At 35.6% G+C, this 17,083-nt stretch overlaps 1 protein-coding gene across 2 annotated transcripts in view; it reads right to left on the bottom strand.

Annotated features, from left to right (window-relative positions):
* Positions 1–471: 471 nt before the first annotated feature.
* gsk3ba (glycogen synthase kinase 3 beta, genome duplicate a) overlaps positions 472–17,083 on the bottom strand; it is a 54,868-nt gene continuing 38,256 nt past the window's right edge. Inside the window, exons 4-11 of one of the 2 annotated variants that reach the window (XM_042730859.1) lie at positions 14,974–15,084; positions 13,002–13,132; positions 12,246–12,352; positions 11,162–11,259; positions 7,121–7,228; positions 4,544–4,730; positions 4,352–4,450; positions 472–3,022 (exon numbers count right to left, since the gene is read on the bottom strand). In XM_042730859.1, the coding sequence (XP_042586793.1) occupies positions 2,952–3,022; positions 4,352–4,450; positions 4,544–4,730; positions 7,121–7,228; positions 11,162–11,259; positions 12,246–12,352; positions 13,002–13,132; positions 14,974–15,084 (912 nt within the window). In that variant the 3' untranslated portion in view covers positions 472–2,951. The remainder of the gene's footprint in view (positions 3,023–4,351; positions 4,451–4,543; positions 4,731–7,120; positions 7,229–11,161; positions 11,260–12,245; positions 12,353–13,001; positions 13,133–14,973; positions 15,085–17,083) is intronic. The other variant, XM_042730860.1, reaches the window with a different exon arrangement.

Below are 17,083 nucleotides of genomic sequence, written 5' to 3'. Positions count from 1 at the left end.
AAGCGGCACTTGAAGCGATCATCTCCTCTTTACTAGTTATAACATGAAATAAACATGAATGAACATCAGAAGGTATCTTGTTTCAACTGTGGCAATGCACACAATTTTTTAAGTTCAAGTCCACCCGCGTTAATCTACTCTCCAGTCTGGTTTGTTTGTTGGACGAAATGGCAGATTCAGCGTTATGATTGGTCAGATCGCCTGTCAATCAAACTCCTTGCAAAGGGTCAATTAACCCTAAAGTTGACTCAAACTTTCGAACAGTAGTGCAACACAAATGCTTTTATCCCAAAGCAACTTTAAAGTGTTTTACTTGAACCCAGGCACTTAGCGAGAATCACCTTTAAACATCTTAGGAATGAAGAGTGATGAAAAAAAGAGACATTTAATCGACTTTGATTCTAAAAGGACTGAATTTGAGATTAAGGACATTTGAAGTTGGGAAAAGAAAGACGCGTGGCAAATGCAGGGTCATTTCCAAGCTATCCTACTCTTTATTTAATGCAAATTACAGTACCAGTTAACTAGTCTCTGAATCCAAGTCACACCAAGGACCAAAACGGACATATTTACAAGGAGAGGAGACATTTAGCATACCGTCACAGAAAAAGAATATATTTAAAATAAAATAAAAATTTCAGTCACAAACAGAGGCATTCAAGTAATATTAATGTTATACAGGTTGTATTTTTTTTTTTCGTTTTAAACCAAGACAACTTTTTTCCCAATAAATGTACGTAATGCGATAGTCTGTATTTAGCCCACAGTCCTTAAAACAATTTTTTTTATTTTATTTTTTTTAAACCCTTGTGTCTTTACATTTTTACTCTAACTTGAGTCACGAGAATCAGAGTCACACCATTCGTGGAAAGCAACACATCTATGAACGCGTATCTTACAAGCAAGCTTTACACTGAGGGTCCGGCGGGTGCTACGTGACATCTCTACTGCGTACTGCCAGCTGGCCAACGAGCGGAAACACAAAGAAATCATTATTATTGCCCCTGGGATGTCGCAGTTACATCACAACACGCTCATAGTTGGTTCACTTTGGTAGTGGAACGAGTGTAAGAACACACATTGTGATTGGCTCCACAGGAACGGGACTTCCTCCACACGCAAAAACACATTAGTGCCAAAAAAATGAGGAAAAACATTTACAGCCAATGTGGTTTTGGACAGGAAATGAAGTCGGCTGTCAGTCATTCAGACAGCACCTGCAGAGGAAGGGGGTGTGTGTGTGTGTGGACAGGGACAGGAAGGATATGGAAGCAAAGGCACTCCAAACTATAGATACACTATACATTACTAGTTATAGTTACAATAATATAGCTGGCACCTAGTGTACAGATAAGATTGAACTATATGGCTGGAGAAAGCTCCTTGTCTACAGTATCCAACAAACAGGTCATGTTTGCCCTGATCTTTTAAATCTGCTTTTCAGTTTTTACTTTGATCCGTTTTCATGTAATCCCTCGTCTTTGTTTTCGCTCATTTACAGTTCTCAGGTCAGCATATTTATGTACATAGCAGAACACTCACTCACTCACACGCGCTCACAAATGATACAAAAATCAAAACATAAAAAGTAAAAGTAAAAGCCAGAATTTGGTGAGGAGCAACTTTGCTGTACTGTATATACACATCTGTCGGTTTTCTTATACTGCTTGCGTATTAAGACATTTTGGAAAAGAAAAAGAGTACTTTTTTTTTTTTTGCAAGTTACACGGAGACAGTAGTGGTTAAAACAACACAGCATTGCGAATGGAGCGCAAACACAGTCTCTGTGAAGTCTGCGCCACATCGATGCATTTCTTCATGTGTTCCTTACGCTTAGCTGTGTGGATAAGAACAATGAATCTGAGCGCTACGACACTGACGCGCACGCGACAATAAATAACGAGAGCAAATCAGGACAGAAGGTGATCTCTAATTCTACCAGGCTAAAAGAAAACAGCAGAGAAGAGCGAAAGGCTTGCTCCAGCAGACTCCTAGTCTTACACATACTGTATCATATCGATTCTGAACCCATGATGCTAGATATAGATCTATATATAACTATATATATATATTTATTTTACATAATGCAAAGTAATACATAAACTGTGTATGTATATATCATACAAGAACACAGAGATGGAGACGCACGTCTCACCTGTCAATCAAAATGTCTGCCCCTCCCCTACAGCCCGCCCATTTTATAAAACAAGATAAAATAGATACCACAGACTTAAAACTCCTGTAACAGAGTATTCCTCTGTTGTCTTTGTGGTTGGAACATGCGGTTTTTATATTTATACCTCTTGTACGGTGCCTTGTGTTTGTTAGATACGATTAGATACGGTATTTCTTGTAGTTTTGAATGCTTGCATCGTTTTCACCCAATACATATATGTATATACACGCTATATGTATATATATATATATATATATATGTGGGTGTACTGTTTACAAGGGGTGCTCCCAACCAAATTCAAGCCATGCACTATTAAAGGCCCAGGACAGTATAAAGGGACAGAACGTGTAGCTAGAGACGGTCCAGGTGAGAGAAGGGGTGCCCAAATGCGAACGGAAGTGGATGGATCTGGCTACCGGATTGCTTACATAACAAGATTGTCCTCTGAGAATGAAAAAAAAGTTGTGGCTGGTCATGGACCAGGTTTTATGGTTAAACAACCCCTCCCCCCCTTACCGACCCGTTTCCTCACTGCTCTCTCTTTTTCTCGGTCTCTGTCGTTCTCGTGAATTACACCCGACGAGAAATTTCCACACGGGTCATTTTGATCTTTTTCTGAACTTCATAAAAAAACAAAAACGATGTAAATGAAGGTTGTCTCTTGCAGTCTGAAGAAGAGTGGTGGTTACGTGACTCAATTCCTGCTCATTAAGCTGGTGAGCAGTGGGGTGGGCGTGGCCTCGGAGGCAGGGTCAGGTCTGATTGGCTGGGACTCTCAGGTTGAGGTGTTGGAGGCGGAGGCAGAGGCTGCAGTTGTGGTCTGACTGCGATCTCCAATATTGGCATCTGGACACGAAGAGAAAACATTTTTATTTGTATATATTGCATGTTATAAGGGTCAGTGATGTTCATTTTCCTGTCATATCTATTAAATTCGTCAAAAATACATTCAAAATGCAATTCATCTATGATTTGAATGCAGTTCCTGTATGATGAACATGCTTTTAATTTCTAAATTAAAATTCATTTTGATTATTTTTTGTGGCATAAAGTAAAAAATGCCAGCGTGATACAACTGTCTTGATACCATAATAAAATACTGAAGATATGTTAAAAGAATAATTGTTTTTATTAAATAAAAAAAATTAAAATTAAATTAAATTAAAAAATAATAAAATAAAAATCTTTAATAAGCAGTTTGGCATTTTATTTTAATGCACAAAACCAGAAATTATATCACACAGAAATTACATAATTTTTAAAATTTCTGTTAAAATTAATTTTCATCATTTTTGTGGCGTAAAGTAAAAAATGCATGCATGCTATAACTGTACTGATACCATAATAAAATGATAAAAGATTAAAGGTATATTAAAAGATTAACATTTAATTAAATTGTTATTAAAAAAAGCTTTAATATGTAGTTTGGCATTATATTTTAATGCAAAAAAACAAACAAACAGAAATGATCATATAGAGAACCCATGAAGACCCTCATGACTGTGTGTAAAGTTCAATAAGTGTATTAAAATATCAAATAATTTCGCAAGGTTAGCAAGGTAATTTTTTTTATTTTGTTTGTTTGTTATATTATATAACAGTAGTATTTTAGTATTATGTAAATACTAATATAGTTTTTATTATTTTTTATTAGATGTTTTATTATTTAAATTTTAGTTTGTGTATTTCTATTTAGCTATAATTCAGTTTTAGTAATTTTAGTACTTTAACTTATTCAACTTTATTCACAAACTTATTCATTATATTAGAGTAAGTTTCCAACATTTCTATTTTTTTAAGTTACATTTTTAGTCTTATATTTACATTTTATTTAATATTAACTATATATATATATATATATATGGGTTTTTTTTTATATATATATTTTTAATCATTGTACTTAGTTACAACACTGTAATATGTCATGTGGTGCTACTCCAATATTTCCCTTAAAACTTTTTAAATTTCCCTGTAAAAATACTTTAAAACCTTTTTTAATAATGAAGATAAAGATAGATTAGGAAAATATGTTATTACTTTTGATGGATAGTTAACCCACGTGACTTTTGGTTGGTCAATTCAGTTTCAGCTTTGACACAAAATCAGAGTGTATCAGAGTGAGCTACATCCAAAATATAAAGATGAGCAGAAAAAGGGTCTGAAACAAAGGCTGACCTGAAGTGGCAGAGGCGTTGGTGGGGGTAGAAGCTCCTGCCTGGTTACGTGCATGAGCAGGAATTAGGATAGAGGCCAGGGATGGGTTACTGGACAGCTCTGAGTCAAGTCAAACAAACAACACCAAAAGCTGACTACCTTGCATTTGATAGAAAGTTTCTTCATAAGAGCACATGCAAAACAAGGCCTTACCTTGAGTTGTGAAGTTAAATAAGGATGGTTTCTCACGCCCGTTAGGAAGTTTAACATTGGGATCCCTCAGTTCATCAAAGAAGGAGTGAGCGCAGGCCTCTAGCGGGGTCAGCCGAGCAGTCGGTGTGTACTCCAACAGCCGCGAGCACAACGCAATGGCTTCAGGAGGCGTGCGTGGCCGAAACACCTGCCCAGACAATTCACAAGTTTACCAGGAGTCTATTAGTGAGGTGTATATCTTTCATATTAATAAACTTTAACACTTGATATTCATTGACCTTGTTAAATGTATTATAACATGTAAGGGTAACACTTTATTTGAAGGTGTTCTTGTTACACGTTACATGTACTTACTATTATCACAACAATAAATTATGCAGAATTACATGCAAGTAACCCTAAGCCAAACCCTAACCATAATCATACAGCAAGTATATAATAGTCAAATAAAGTGCAACCAAATTATACATAACTACATAATTAAAAAGTGTGCATTCAAACTTTTTTTTGAATGAATAACCACATGTTATGACATTGTAACTTTTGCATAAGCTTTCTTCATCCTATCTGAATGATTGGTTCATATGCACATGATTTGCGCTTAATAAAGCCACGACATGTCTGTAGCTAGCTATGGATGTTTTTTGAATCATTCATAGGAAACTGAGTCATTTATGAAGGATTTTTATGTTTTTTGTGTTTTTTATGCACTTTTTTAAATTTTATGACATTTAGGGTGATTTTATGCACGTTTTTTGTAATGGGTGACATGGTTTACATTTATGTGCTATTAAAGGAACTGTATACTTTTTCCTGGTTATTAAGGATGAAATGCTCATATGGTTTTTGTAGCCAAGTCTTTAAGGTGTTTGTCTTCAAAAGAGCAAGAAGTGCAGTAATTGAAATAAGACTTGTTTATATCTGACTTATATCTGGCTCAAGCACTGGCTTACAGGAAGCGGAAGAAAAGGAAGGTTTGAGTCATAGGCATTGGGGCATATCCTGTGCAGAAGGTAAGACTGTGTTGAAGGGAGGGGTCTGATTGGAGGATAAGACTAAACACACCCTGCAGCTCAGCTGTATACTACATACAATGACCACCAGGGGGCACGTGAGAGATCCTGCTATTAAACTTCATGTGGACTACAGTGTTAGGTAAATTTGCTTACAAAAATATCAATTTGAGATCTGCATCACAGTTTTCAAGAATTATTTTTTTTAAAGCAATAAATAAAATTACATTTTGTTTGTGTACACTTTCCTTTCTAAGCATACCAAAGAAAAGTACCAAGACTCATTACCAGTTATAACATGTCCATCTGTAACAGTTCATCTGTCCTTCAAGCGTGATTTCAAACGACTCAGCAAGTTCAGTTTGATGTACATGGCAACATTTTTAATTGCAAGGCATAACATACACAACTCTTCAAGGGTTTGGGGTCTGTAGGATTTTGTAATATTTTTGAAAGAAGTCTTTCATGCTCACAGAAGCGGCATTTATTTGAGCAAAAATACAGCAATTATTGTGAAACATTACAATTTAAAATAACTGTTATCTATTTAAATATATTTTAAAATGTAATTTATTCCTGTGATGTTAATGCTGAATTAGCATCATTACTCCAGTCTTCAGTGTCACATCTAATATGCTGATCAAGAAACATTTCAGATTATTATAAATGTTCCAACAGCTGCTTAAATGCTGATCAAGAAACATTTCAGATTATTATAAATGTTCCAACAGCTGCTTAATGCTTAATATTTTGTAGAAACAATGCTATATTTTTTTTTTTCAGGATTGGATAAATAAAAAGTTGAAAATAGAAATCTTTTACAACTATTAACTGCTTTTAAAAATATCTTACTGACCCAAACTTTTGAAAAGTACTGGATACCACAATCCAAAAACCTAAACCACAGAGTAAACAACAAAGGTGTTGAAGTGAGCAAGCAATGTAGAGCATGTCTGGTGAGGTCATTCAATTCAAATGGACATGAGGATGTGACATCACTGGCTGACATCAGCTCTGTTCCAAAACCTAAACATGCAGCCGCCTTCTTATAATACAATGCACACAAATACAGAGTAATATATGCAGTTTCCAAACTATTTTTATTGATCAGTTTAATTTAGTATTGAATGAATCACAATAGTATTTATACTACACATAACATTTACAATTCCTCTTTCCATTTCAGAATAGTTTTTCGCCTTCTCGTTTCTAAATCAAGCTATCTTGGGAGGCAGCATAATTATTGCGCCTACCTTTTCTGAACAAGGCTTCCTACGTAGGCAGCTCACTAGGATTAGGAACAGACTGTAAGGTCACTTGGCTAAGCCTTACAACAGAGCTCAGAAAGAGGACGTCTACATACAGACAATCCTGATTGAAATGTTCCTTCTTTCATAGTTGAGAAGTAGGTGTCAAAGAACACTAAATGAAATGCAGGGGGCGAGGCCTGTGTGGTGCAGACGTCTGGGTGATGTGAATGGAATGGAGTCAGGACAATGAGTCGAGCTGATGGCTGGAGGTGGAGGGCGGCTGTGCTAGAAGTAGAAAAACAGTTGTCCTGTACCTGTTTACTCACCTTAGTCCATGGGTGGGCCTTAATCTGCGGGAATTTGAACTCTGTGTAGTTTGGGTTCATTTCCCGAATCTGCTCCCGTGTGGGAGTGCCCAGCACCTGAGACCACAAACACACACAAACACCACTCAACATACAGTACCAGCAGACTTCAACATTACTTCAGCACTTCAGAAAAGATTCTTCTTTAAAGGTTCTTTACATGTAGTAACAGTTTTATTCAGAACCATATCAGCCTTCTGTTTAATACCATTTTTCTTAAGGGTGATGCACTGATTTTATTCAAACAAATTTTTTAATTTGTTTTTTTTTTTTATACATAAATATTTGAAGGTTACATTGAAACACCTGAATTTCTTTTCAAACCAAAGTTTCCAAACTCAAGTTTTCACATATCTTTTTATTGACAAAGCTTGTTTTAATCTTTTAATCAAATACTTTTAACTTTAAATCTAAGTGAAACGGTCCTAAACCATTTCAAAATTTATTTCTTGAAAATAATAATATTTATCTAATAAATTATGACTGTCCCTCAGATGTAGTGTCATTCCTATTAATCAATTTGGCAGCTAATAAAGTTATTATTGTAACTTAGTGTGCTTGTCTACTTACCGGTTAAATGTCACGAGTGACTGAAGTATTTTTCTGTGCTCATTACTGGTCAAGATGCAATTTTGTCAAATTATGCCAAAAGTGTGAAAGTATTATTTAATTGTGTGCATTTAGAATACATAAACTATTCTAAAATGACATTTCTATCACTATCAAAGAATAATATACAAAAACAACATATTATTTGAAGTGATAAAATAGTGAAATTGCTGTTTGTGAAATGAAGTTTCTGAAAAGTGACTGAAATACTGTGTGATGCATGTTTGTTAAAAAGAAGTATACTTTTAAAAAGAGCATTTATCATGGTAATAATATACTTCAAAAAATATAATTCAAATGAAAAATAAAACTAACATTTTTCAGACACTTAATTGCATGTTAATTGCAATTAAATAAAATGTGTTTTAGTTTATTTATTTGAAATACAATTAGCTAAACTTAACAGTGCTTTTTTGAGTGCTTAAAGGGATAGTTCACCCAAAAATGAAAGTTACCCCGTAATTTACTCTCCCTCAAGCCATCCTAGGTGTATACAGCCTTCTTCTTTCAGACAAATACAATCAGAGTTATATTAAAAATGTCCTGGCTCTTCCAAGCTTTATAATGGCAGTAAATGGGTGTCGAGATTTTGAAACCCAAAACAGTGCATTCATCTATCATCAAAAGTGCTCCACACAGCTAGGGGAGTTAATAAAGGCCTTCTGAAGCAAAACAAAGCGCTTGAGTACGAATTAGGGATGTCCCGATCTGTTTTTTTGTGCCCCTGATCCAATCCAAGTCACTGAATATTGAGTATCTGCCGATACCGAGTCCCGATCTGATACTTGCATGGAATGTATGCTTGGTGCACCCTTCCAGTGCATTACAATTATTTAAATTAATCCAATGTATACAGAGTTGTGCAGACAGTAAAAGAAATATATGTATGATGTATGTTTATGTATGTTACAAGATACACTCTCTCTCTTTGTATATACGTATATGCACACACTGTATACAGACATCGGCAGATGTAAACATGTTACAGTGGTAGACATAGTAAACAGACTTTGTGGTCATAATTATGAATATTGGACTACTGATATAAACGTCTTGTATTTTAATATGTACAATAAGCAGAATAATTGCAACATAAAGTGGAGATATGGTCAGAAAGCTAGAAGCTCGCACTGTCAACAAGACGTAACGCGTTATAACAATGACGTCTCTGAAAGTCTGAAGGCAGATAAAAGTAAACAATAAATGAATGAGTGATCGTTACAAAAGTGCACATAAAATACACTGAACACGGAAGCTCAAACAGGTGTGACACGTTAGAACAGACCTTAACATTTCTCGTGTGTCACACACAGACATTTGAGCATCTTCTTTTGCATTTAATGGCGGCTGGCAAACCCACTTAATGGCACATACCAGAAAGACAGCTGACGTAAAATAAGGATCGGGCTGAGGAGAGCCGATTGAGATCAGTTAAAAAATGTTTGATCGGCCCCCATCCTTGATATTGGCTTGAGACATCCGTAGTAAGAATAATATCCATATTTAAAACTTTATTAACCATACTCTTTATATAAAATCCTTATGTAATTGTAATATAATTATATAATCATAATTAGCTTCCGCTAACTGTTGTACATGTATTCACGAGAGAGTGGCGTTCCACCACAAGACTTTGGACGTTGGTAAGAGCAAAACAAAACACTGGTCACGAAACAGAAGAACAAACACAAGGATTTGTAATGAAAAATGTCAGAAGATTTTGATATAAGATGAAACTGGTAAAACTGGTTCGTGTAAACAAAACTTGGTTCTCACAAGGCTAGCGTATTCTCACCAGGGCTTACGCTACGCCTACGTCCTGTCGTCAGCTGGAACACCACTCTCTCGTGAATACACTGCTTCACTTCAGAAGGCCTTTATTAACCCACCGGAGCCGTGTGGAGCACTTTTTATGATGGGTGGATGCAGTTTTTTTGGCTTCAAAACCTCAACCCTCATTTACTGCCATTATAAAACTTGGAAGAGCCAGGACAGTTTTTAATATGACTCCGATTGTATTCATCTGACAGAAGAAAGTCATATACACCTAGGATGAGAGTGATTAAATCATGGGGTAATTTTCATTTTTGGGTGAACTACCCCTTTCAGTATATCTTTATGTATAAGTTCATATTTACTTCCAGTGTCTTTAAAATTTGGTTAAAATGTACTGATGAATATACTAACAAGCATTTTTGGTAAACTAAAATACAATTTGATGTCATTTCCCCTGAAACTCGGATTAAATGTATTTCAATATATTTGTAATTACACAAACTAGTAAGAGTGTGAAAAGTTTTAAGATAGTTCACCTTACAAAACTGTTACAAAACTGTTACAAAAAACCCGTAAATCATGTTAACAGTCTTGTATAAAACTCTCAATCTAAATCAACCGACTGTTATGCAGCAATTGTAACTCTTCCTACTAGTGGTCGACCGATATATCGGCTGATATTTGGATTTTTTTTAAATATCGGCATCGGCCGATAAGTTTTTCTGCTTGTGTTCGAGGCAGGACTTTTATTTTGATGGTGCTGAGAGCGGCCTCTTGTTCGCTGTTGTTGTTAACAGTTCTGTCTAATATGGATAGAAGTCTGTCTAATAATCAGATAGAACGGTTAAACAAAGGAATTAATGTATTCAAAAAGTATTATAACAATGGCTTTTATATGATTAGTAATAGAAAGGCAAACATTATAATACTTTCTCATTTGCCGTCAGCATTAAGCAAATACGCATTTATTTAATTTATACAAATCTTTGAATGACTAATGAACATTTATTTTCACAAACCTTGCAAACTTACTCGAATCCAGCTGTGAGATCTTGTGAAGTGTGCATTTTTATCCAGCATGAATTTCTGTGTGACGGTCGGTCCGTGTATTGAATGCTTTAAACTTTAAACTCGTGATTTCAAATTATGCTGCACTTTATGCATTTGCTAACTGTCATATTCATGTCATTTTCTCTGTGTGCTGTATGTAAATGAGTGTTACCCTGAATTTATTTGAAAAATATGATTCCCAATGAACATAAACTTCCCAGAATACCGACTGCCCTGTTGGTTACAGTGTTTACTTCCTTTTTAATTATATTTTTATTAAATATTTTTTTGTGAAAAATACTTTGTCATCCAAAGTATGTTTATTTTACACGTTTATTTTTTAATCCATTGTCAACCGATTTAAAATTTCTTAAATATTAATTAAAATTTTGTAAAAATTATATCAGCTTTATATCGGCTATCGGCCACCTGCTTTCCAAGATATCGGCATCGGCTGTCAAAAAACCAATTTCAGTCTACCACTACTTCCTACAGACTCATGCAAACACTGAGATTAAATCACAGACAGAAGTGGTGGTGTGGTGGCGGCAGTACCTTGATGATTTCCACCAGCTGATCCACTCCGCTGTCGCCGGGGAAAATTGGTTGTCCTAGCAACAGTTCTGCCAGCACGCAGCCAGCTGACCACACGTCTGCAGTGAAAGCGGGTCAGAGAGATGCTTATTAGCCAGAGGTCAAGGACTCATACACAGAGCACATCCTAAACTCACTGTACAGCCTTGCAAAATCACCAACAACACGTCAAACAATAAAAGCACAAAACATATGAGTGAAAAAATTCATGAAAGTTCATGAAAGATCCTTCAACTTCATAATCTTTTTATAGGGCCTATTTTCTGAAAGAATGGTCAAATGATTTGACTTTTCAATGGCTGATACAATATTTAGAGATCAAGGTGGCCACTATCATGTAAAACCAATTGAATCACATTCAATAAAAATGTGAAAGAAAATAAATAAGTATAACTAAAATCAGCCTAATATTTGGCCTAGCTGATATATCAGTGCATTTTCTTGTGAAAAAGAAGCACAATTAATTGTTTTGAACGTGTACTTCACATTGTTAAAGTATATTTAAAAAAAAACAGTATTTGCAGATAATATAAATTAATAAATCCAAAGGCCCAATCAAAAGTGTACTTAAAGAGTTCCCTTTCATGAATATGTTTTTTTAAAATACTTTAAAAATTTACTTTTTTAAATCATTGTTTTAATATTTTGTTGAGTTTGATGTGTTGACTAATATACTGAACATGTGCACATGTAAAATACTCAGTTTAATAATTTTAGTTCATAAACATGTATCACTAATTGTGAAATCATTGTTATTATGATAATTCAAAAACTAAAGATATACTTGAGTCCTGATTAAGTGTGCCAAAAAATAAATAAAAAAAAAAAAATTAAACTAACTAACTAATGTTCAGCTAACTGCATTTATTATAAATCAAACTATAATACCTTTGTATTTAATTGCAAATAACATGCAATTAAGTGTCCGGAAATACTTAAAAATGCTACAGTATTTATCATGATAAGAGGTGATAGCAACATAATGGAGCAGTAGTTTTTTGAAGCAGAAATGATTTGCATAGTAGTATGTTTAAAGCTCGTGTACCTATGCTGGAGGTGTAGTCGGTTGCTCCAAAGATGAGTTCGGGGGCTCTGTAGTACCGTGAGCATATGTAGGAAACATTGGGCTCCCCACGTACTAACTGCTTAGCACTGTGAACAAAAAGACAGATTGAACAATCTCTGATCACACACATCACCATTTCATTCAAATATTCCGTCTTGTGGAGCTTATTGGCAGATAAACCCCTAAAAGTAACTGTAAATGGCAAATGAGCTAAGAGATCTAAAGTGACCTGAAAGCTAAAGACGGTTTCTTTGTTTAGATGTTAAGTCAGTTGCTAACATTTTAAAAGCATCCCCAGGCCGCTTGAAGTGTACATGAAGACTGCTGCTAATCTGTGTCCTCATTCAAGGAAAATTTACATTATTTTTGTCAAAGTCCTCAGTATAAGGTATTCATTAACAAAATAGGGAAAATCGCACGCCCTAGTTTTCAGACGCAAGGCAAAGGAGAAATGGATACCCGAATATCACTTCACCTAAAATCTTCTTTAGTATTCTTAGGCAGAAAAATGTGAAAAGCAGGCTAAATGAAAAGGCTGAGGTCAGCACAGATATCTCTGAGCATAGCGAGACCATCTGGAGGCCTCTGGTGAGGAGTAATATGGGATTATCAGGTTAAATGCAGTAAAGTGTTGCTTTCAGTTCATAGATCCACTGGGGCCACATTAGACCTTTGAAAGGTTATCAGAAAACCATTGTCTCCTCTGAATTGGCTATCAAGAGATTACCAACTGACCTGCCAAAGTCACAGAGTTTGAGCACAGCTGTGTCTGGGTCCAGCAAAAGATTCTGCGGTTTGATGTCCCGATGGCAGATCCCAAAGGAATGGATGTAGGCCAGACTCCTGAAGAGCTGGTACATGTACAACTGTGAAGTAAATATACACAAGTCATGAGGTCAGTAAAGCAGTCATAAAAACAGGTCACAAAAAGGTACCCTAAAAAAGCATAATATATATATATTTCTTTTATATTGCTTGTAATATCAAATGATTTACTGAAATTCTAATGATAACTCTCCAGATCTGTTGTTTCAAATTACTTTCTTTTGTCCATGGAACACAAAAGGAGAATTTCTGAACAATATAACGGCTGCTTTGTTCCATATAATGAAAGTAAATGGGGACTGGTGCTGTCAAGATCGAAAATGATTTAAAAAGCACCACAGTACTTTTTAAGGGTCATAAAAGTGGTCTATTTGAGTATTCTGAAGTAATATGGCAAATATGGCAACACTGACATTTGGGAGCTTTGACAGAGGGGAAGATTATCAGAGAATAATGATTTTTGATTTGTTCATTACCAAGACAATATAGTTCATGAGTCATATGGAGTATTTTTATGCTTCTCTTATGGTGGTTTTATGGTGGACAGCCCCTAGTTCACATTCACATTCATTATATGCAAAGAAGTGGCCACAAAATCCTTCAAAAATAAAAAAAATTTGTTCCACAAATAAAAGAATGTAAATAGGTTGTGTAAAGGTATGTAATGGTATTTCCCTTAACATTATGTTTTTCCTTACATAATGACAAGAAAATAATGACACTTGTTTAATGAAATATCCATTTAGAGTTTTTTTGTTTTTTTTTTTGGAATAACTAGAATATTGTATTTCTTCATAAAAATTCCCATGGAGTTACAAAATCCAATTAATTTACATGACGTTTTCAGGTTTAGAAATCACACTTTAATGCGATAGTTTTAAAAAATTCTGTCATTAATTACTCACCCTCATGTCGTTCCAAACCCATAAGACCTTTGTTAATCTTCAGAACACAAATTAAGATATTTTTGATGAAATCCGAGAGTTTTCTGACCCTACATAGAGGGCAATGCAAATAAACATGTTCAAGATCCAGAAATGTAGTAAGGACTTTGTTAAAATAGTCCATGTGATATCAGTAGTTCAACTGTAATTTTATGAAGCTACGAGAATACATTTTGTGCACAAAGAAAAAAAAAAATAACAACTTTATTCAACAATGTATTTTATTCTGTGTCAGTCTTCGAGGAGCCGGCGTTCTGACGTAGAATCTGCATGTTTCGTGGTACTCTTGTGGTGGTACTCTTTTTTTTTTTTGCTTTCTTTCTGCATAAAAAGTAATCTTGTAGCTTTATAAAATTAAGGTTGAACCCCTGACGTCACATGGACTATTTTAACGATGCCTTTACTACCTTTCTGTTCCTTGAATGTGTCAGTTGCATTGCTGTCTATGCAGGGTCAGAAAACTCTCGGATTTCATCAAACATATCTTCATTTGTGTTCCGAAGATGAACAGAAGTCTCACAGGTTTGGAACGACATGAGGTTGAGTAATTAATGTTTGTTTTGTCCTTAATAAATTTAAGTTATCCTGATGTCCTCTTTAATGTGAGCTGAGACCCCCTGGTTGAGAACCACTAATTTAACTTCTAAGTGGAAAGTTTTCACATATAAATTTATCTTTACATATGTTTAGTTATGTGTGTGTTTGACTATTTATATCGCATCCTGCCAATAGCAGGAAGGATATAGCTCAGGACACGGCACAAAGCAGTGATGATGTCATCACACTGATGACGCAAAAGCGCACAGGAGGAGGGGGAAGAAATGCCAGCACACACTCGGCTGACCCGTATACTCACCAGCCGGAACAAAACCTAAAGTTTTCATTCAGGATGTACACATCACACACACACATTAGGAAGCATTAGGAACGATCCGCACCTTCACATAAACCATGGGAAGGGTCTGCTTAGCGCGGCTGTAGTGTCTCGCCACTCTGTAGACAGTTTCAGGGACGTAGTCCAGAACCAAATTCAGATACACCTCATCCTTCTGTGGACAGAGAACAAGAAAGCAAATACTTTAAGTCACACAGTTAAAAGTGTCAGGCTTTACAGCACATACGTATATAACTTCAGTGAATCTATATATAAAACCAGCTCGGTATGAAAAAGGATAATGACTCTGAGTCAATGCCTACACTAAAAATGTCCCATATGCCCCATCCCTCCATATATCTCCATGACTGAACAACCAGCTTGCGAACCGTAAAAAAAAAGCTGCGACACAAAAACAGCCAATTCTCTGGCATGATGTCATTGTGGACGTTGACTGTCATGCATTGTGTGGAACCGTGCCTGAAAGCGAGCGATGAATGTGCCCATCATCTTTACATAACATACACACTCAGACATTGAAGTCATATCCTCCTGAACAAGTAAAGAAAAGGAAGAGTTCAATAGGGTGGCCTACAGGGCCACTCTTACCCCACGTCTGATGTCACATCCTGTCTATTATGCCCTTCTTCCTTCCTCCACAAGTTCAGCTGTGAGAGAGTCTATTTCTGCTGGATCTGACATTCTTGAGCTCATTTACTTGAGTCAAACCAACCAACTCCTACACTTGTCAAGATACTTAAATATAAGAATAAGATATCCAAATATAAAAGATATAAAGAAAGATACATAATATAAAGGGATTATTTCACCCAAAAACTACATTTCTGACATAATCTTTCTGGTTTTATGCATATAACTTTTTAATTTTGTTGAATAAATGAAAAATAAATCATAAAAGTACCGTGATTTGGTCATTGTACTCATTCTAGCTTGCCTTTTTTGTGTTCGTGTTTGTTTTGTGTTTCACGACAGCATGAAAATAATGTTTGGAGCAACACGAGGGTGAGTAAATGATGACAAGCTTTAGTTTTTGTAAACTATTCCTTTATCAAAATCTGCATTAAATCTGAAAAATAATTACAAGTATCAATAAATAAATAAAATATAAGTATATATACTTATACAAGTTATAAGCAACAAACTGTTCAGTGATTGCTGTTGTTCACGAATCTGTCAGTGCCACTGTTTCTCTCAAACCGAGTCGTTTTTCTTTCTCCGCTCTGACTCTGATTGATAAGTAGTCTCTAAAAACAGATGTTTGATTTTCAAAAAAAAAAAAAAAAAAAAAAAATGTGGGGGAAAAAAACCCCAAACCAACCCCTGACTGTGCTGTGCAGCTAAAATTGGTCGTAGCGATGACTCACTCTCCACCTCACTACAGCAACAGCATCACTTCCTCAATTACAGCCGATCGGAGAGGCTCTGAGGCGACTGGCTCCTGAGATGCTCCCATCAGATTACAGAGCCATGTGATTGGCTGCTGCTCTGTGGCCACATGACTCAGTGAGGGAGCCACAGGTAGAGACTCATCTGTCCCCAGGCCCTGCTATTACAGTCTCTTCCACAAACAGCTCCTGTCAGAGCCAAACGCACAGGGAGGTGACGCTATCTGCACTAACCTCAGGGTGTAAAATTCCAGTAAAACTAGTAAAACTGAAGATAAATTCTAACTGAAGATAAATTCTAGTGCGTCTAGTGAAACTCCAGAGCGGTTTGGAAAACAGAGTCGCCTTTTTGGAATGAAAAGAAATTATTCTGGATCTGAATCTGATTCCACTTAACGATTCTGTTTCCTTAGTGAGTCAACTAACGCTTCTTTTAGTCCTTAAGAAGTGAGTTGTAAAGACTAAACATACCTACTAAACAGTGCTATTATTGTTAACTTATTCTATAGCTATTTTTATTACCTTTTCTCACCAATTGGTTCATTAGACTGATCAAACCCGAAAATTCAGTAAACAGGAAATCAAGACAGCTTCGTCTGATTGAATACATGTTCATAGGAGTAATTTGTTCAAGAATCAAACCACAAACAAATGTAACCCTGGACCACAAATATTTATATTTGTAGCAGTAGCCAAAAATACATTGTATGGGTCAAAATGTTCGATTTTTCTTTTATGCCAAAAATCAGGATATTAAGTAAAGATCAT

Source organism: Cyprinus carpio, chromosome B9 (genome assembly GCF_018340385.1).
Source record: "Cyprinus carpio isolate SPL01 chromosome B9, ASM1834038v1, whole genome shotgun sequence".
In the NCBI taxonomy this organism is placed as follows: Eukaryota; Metazoa; Chordata; class Actinopteri; order Cypriniformes; family Cyprinidae; genus Cyprinus; species Cyprinus carpio.
This window is presented reverse-complemented; position numbering and strand designations above follow the sequence as displayed.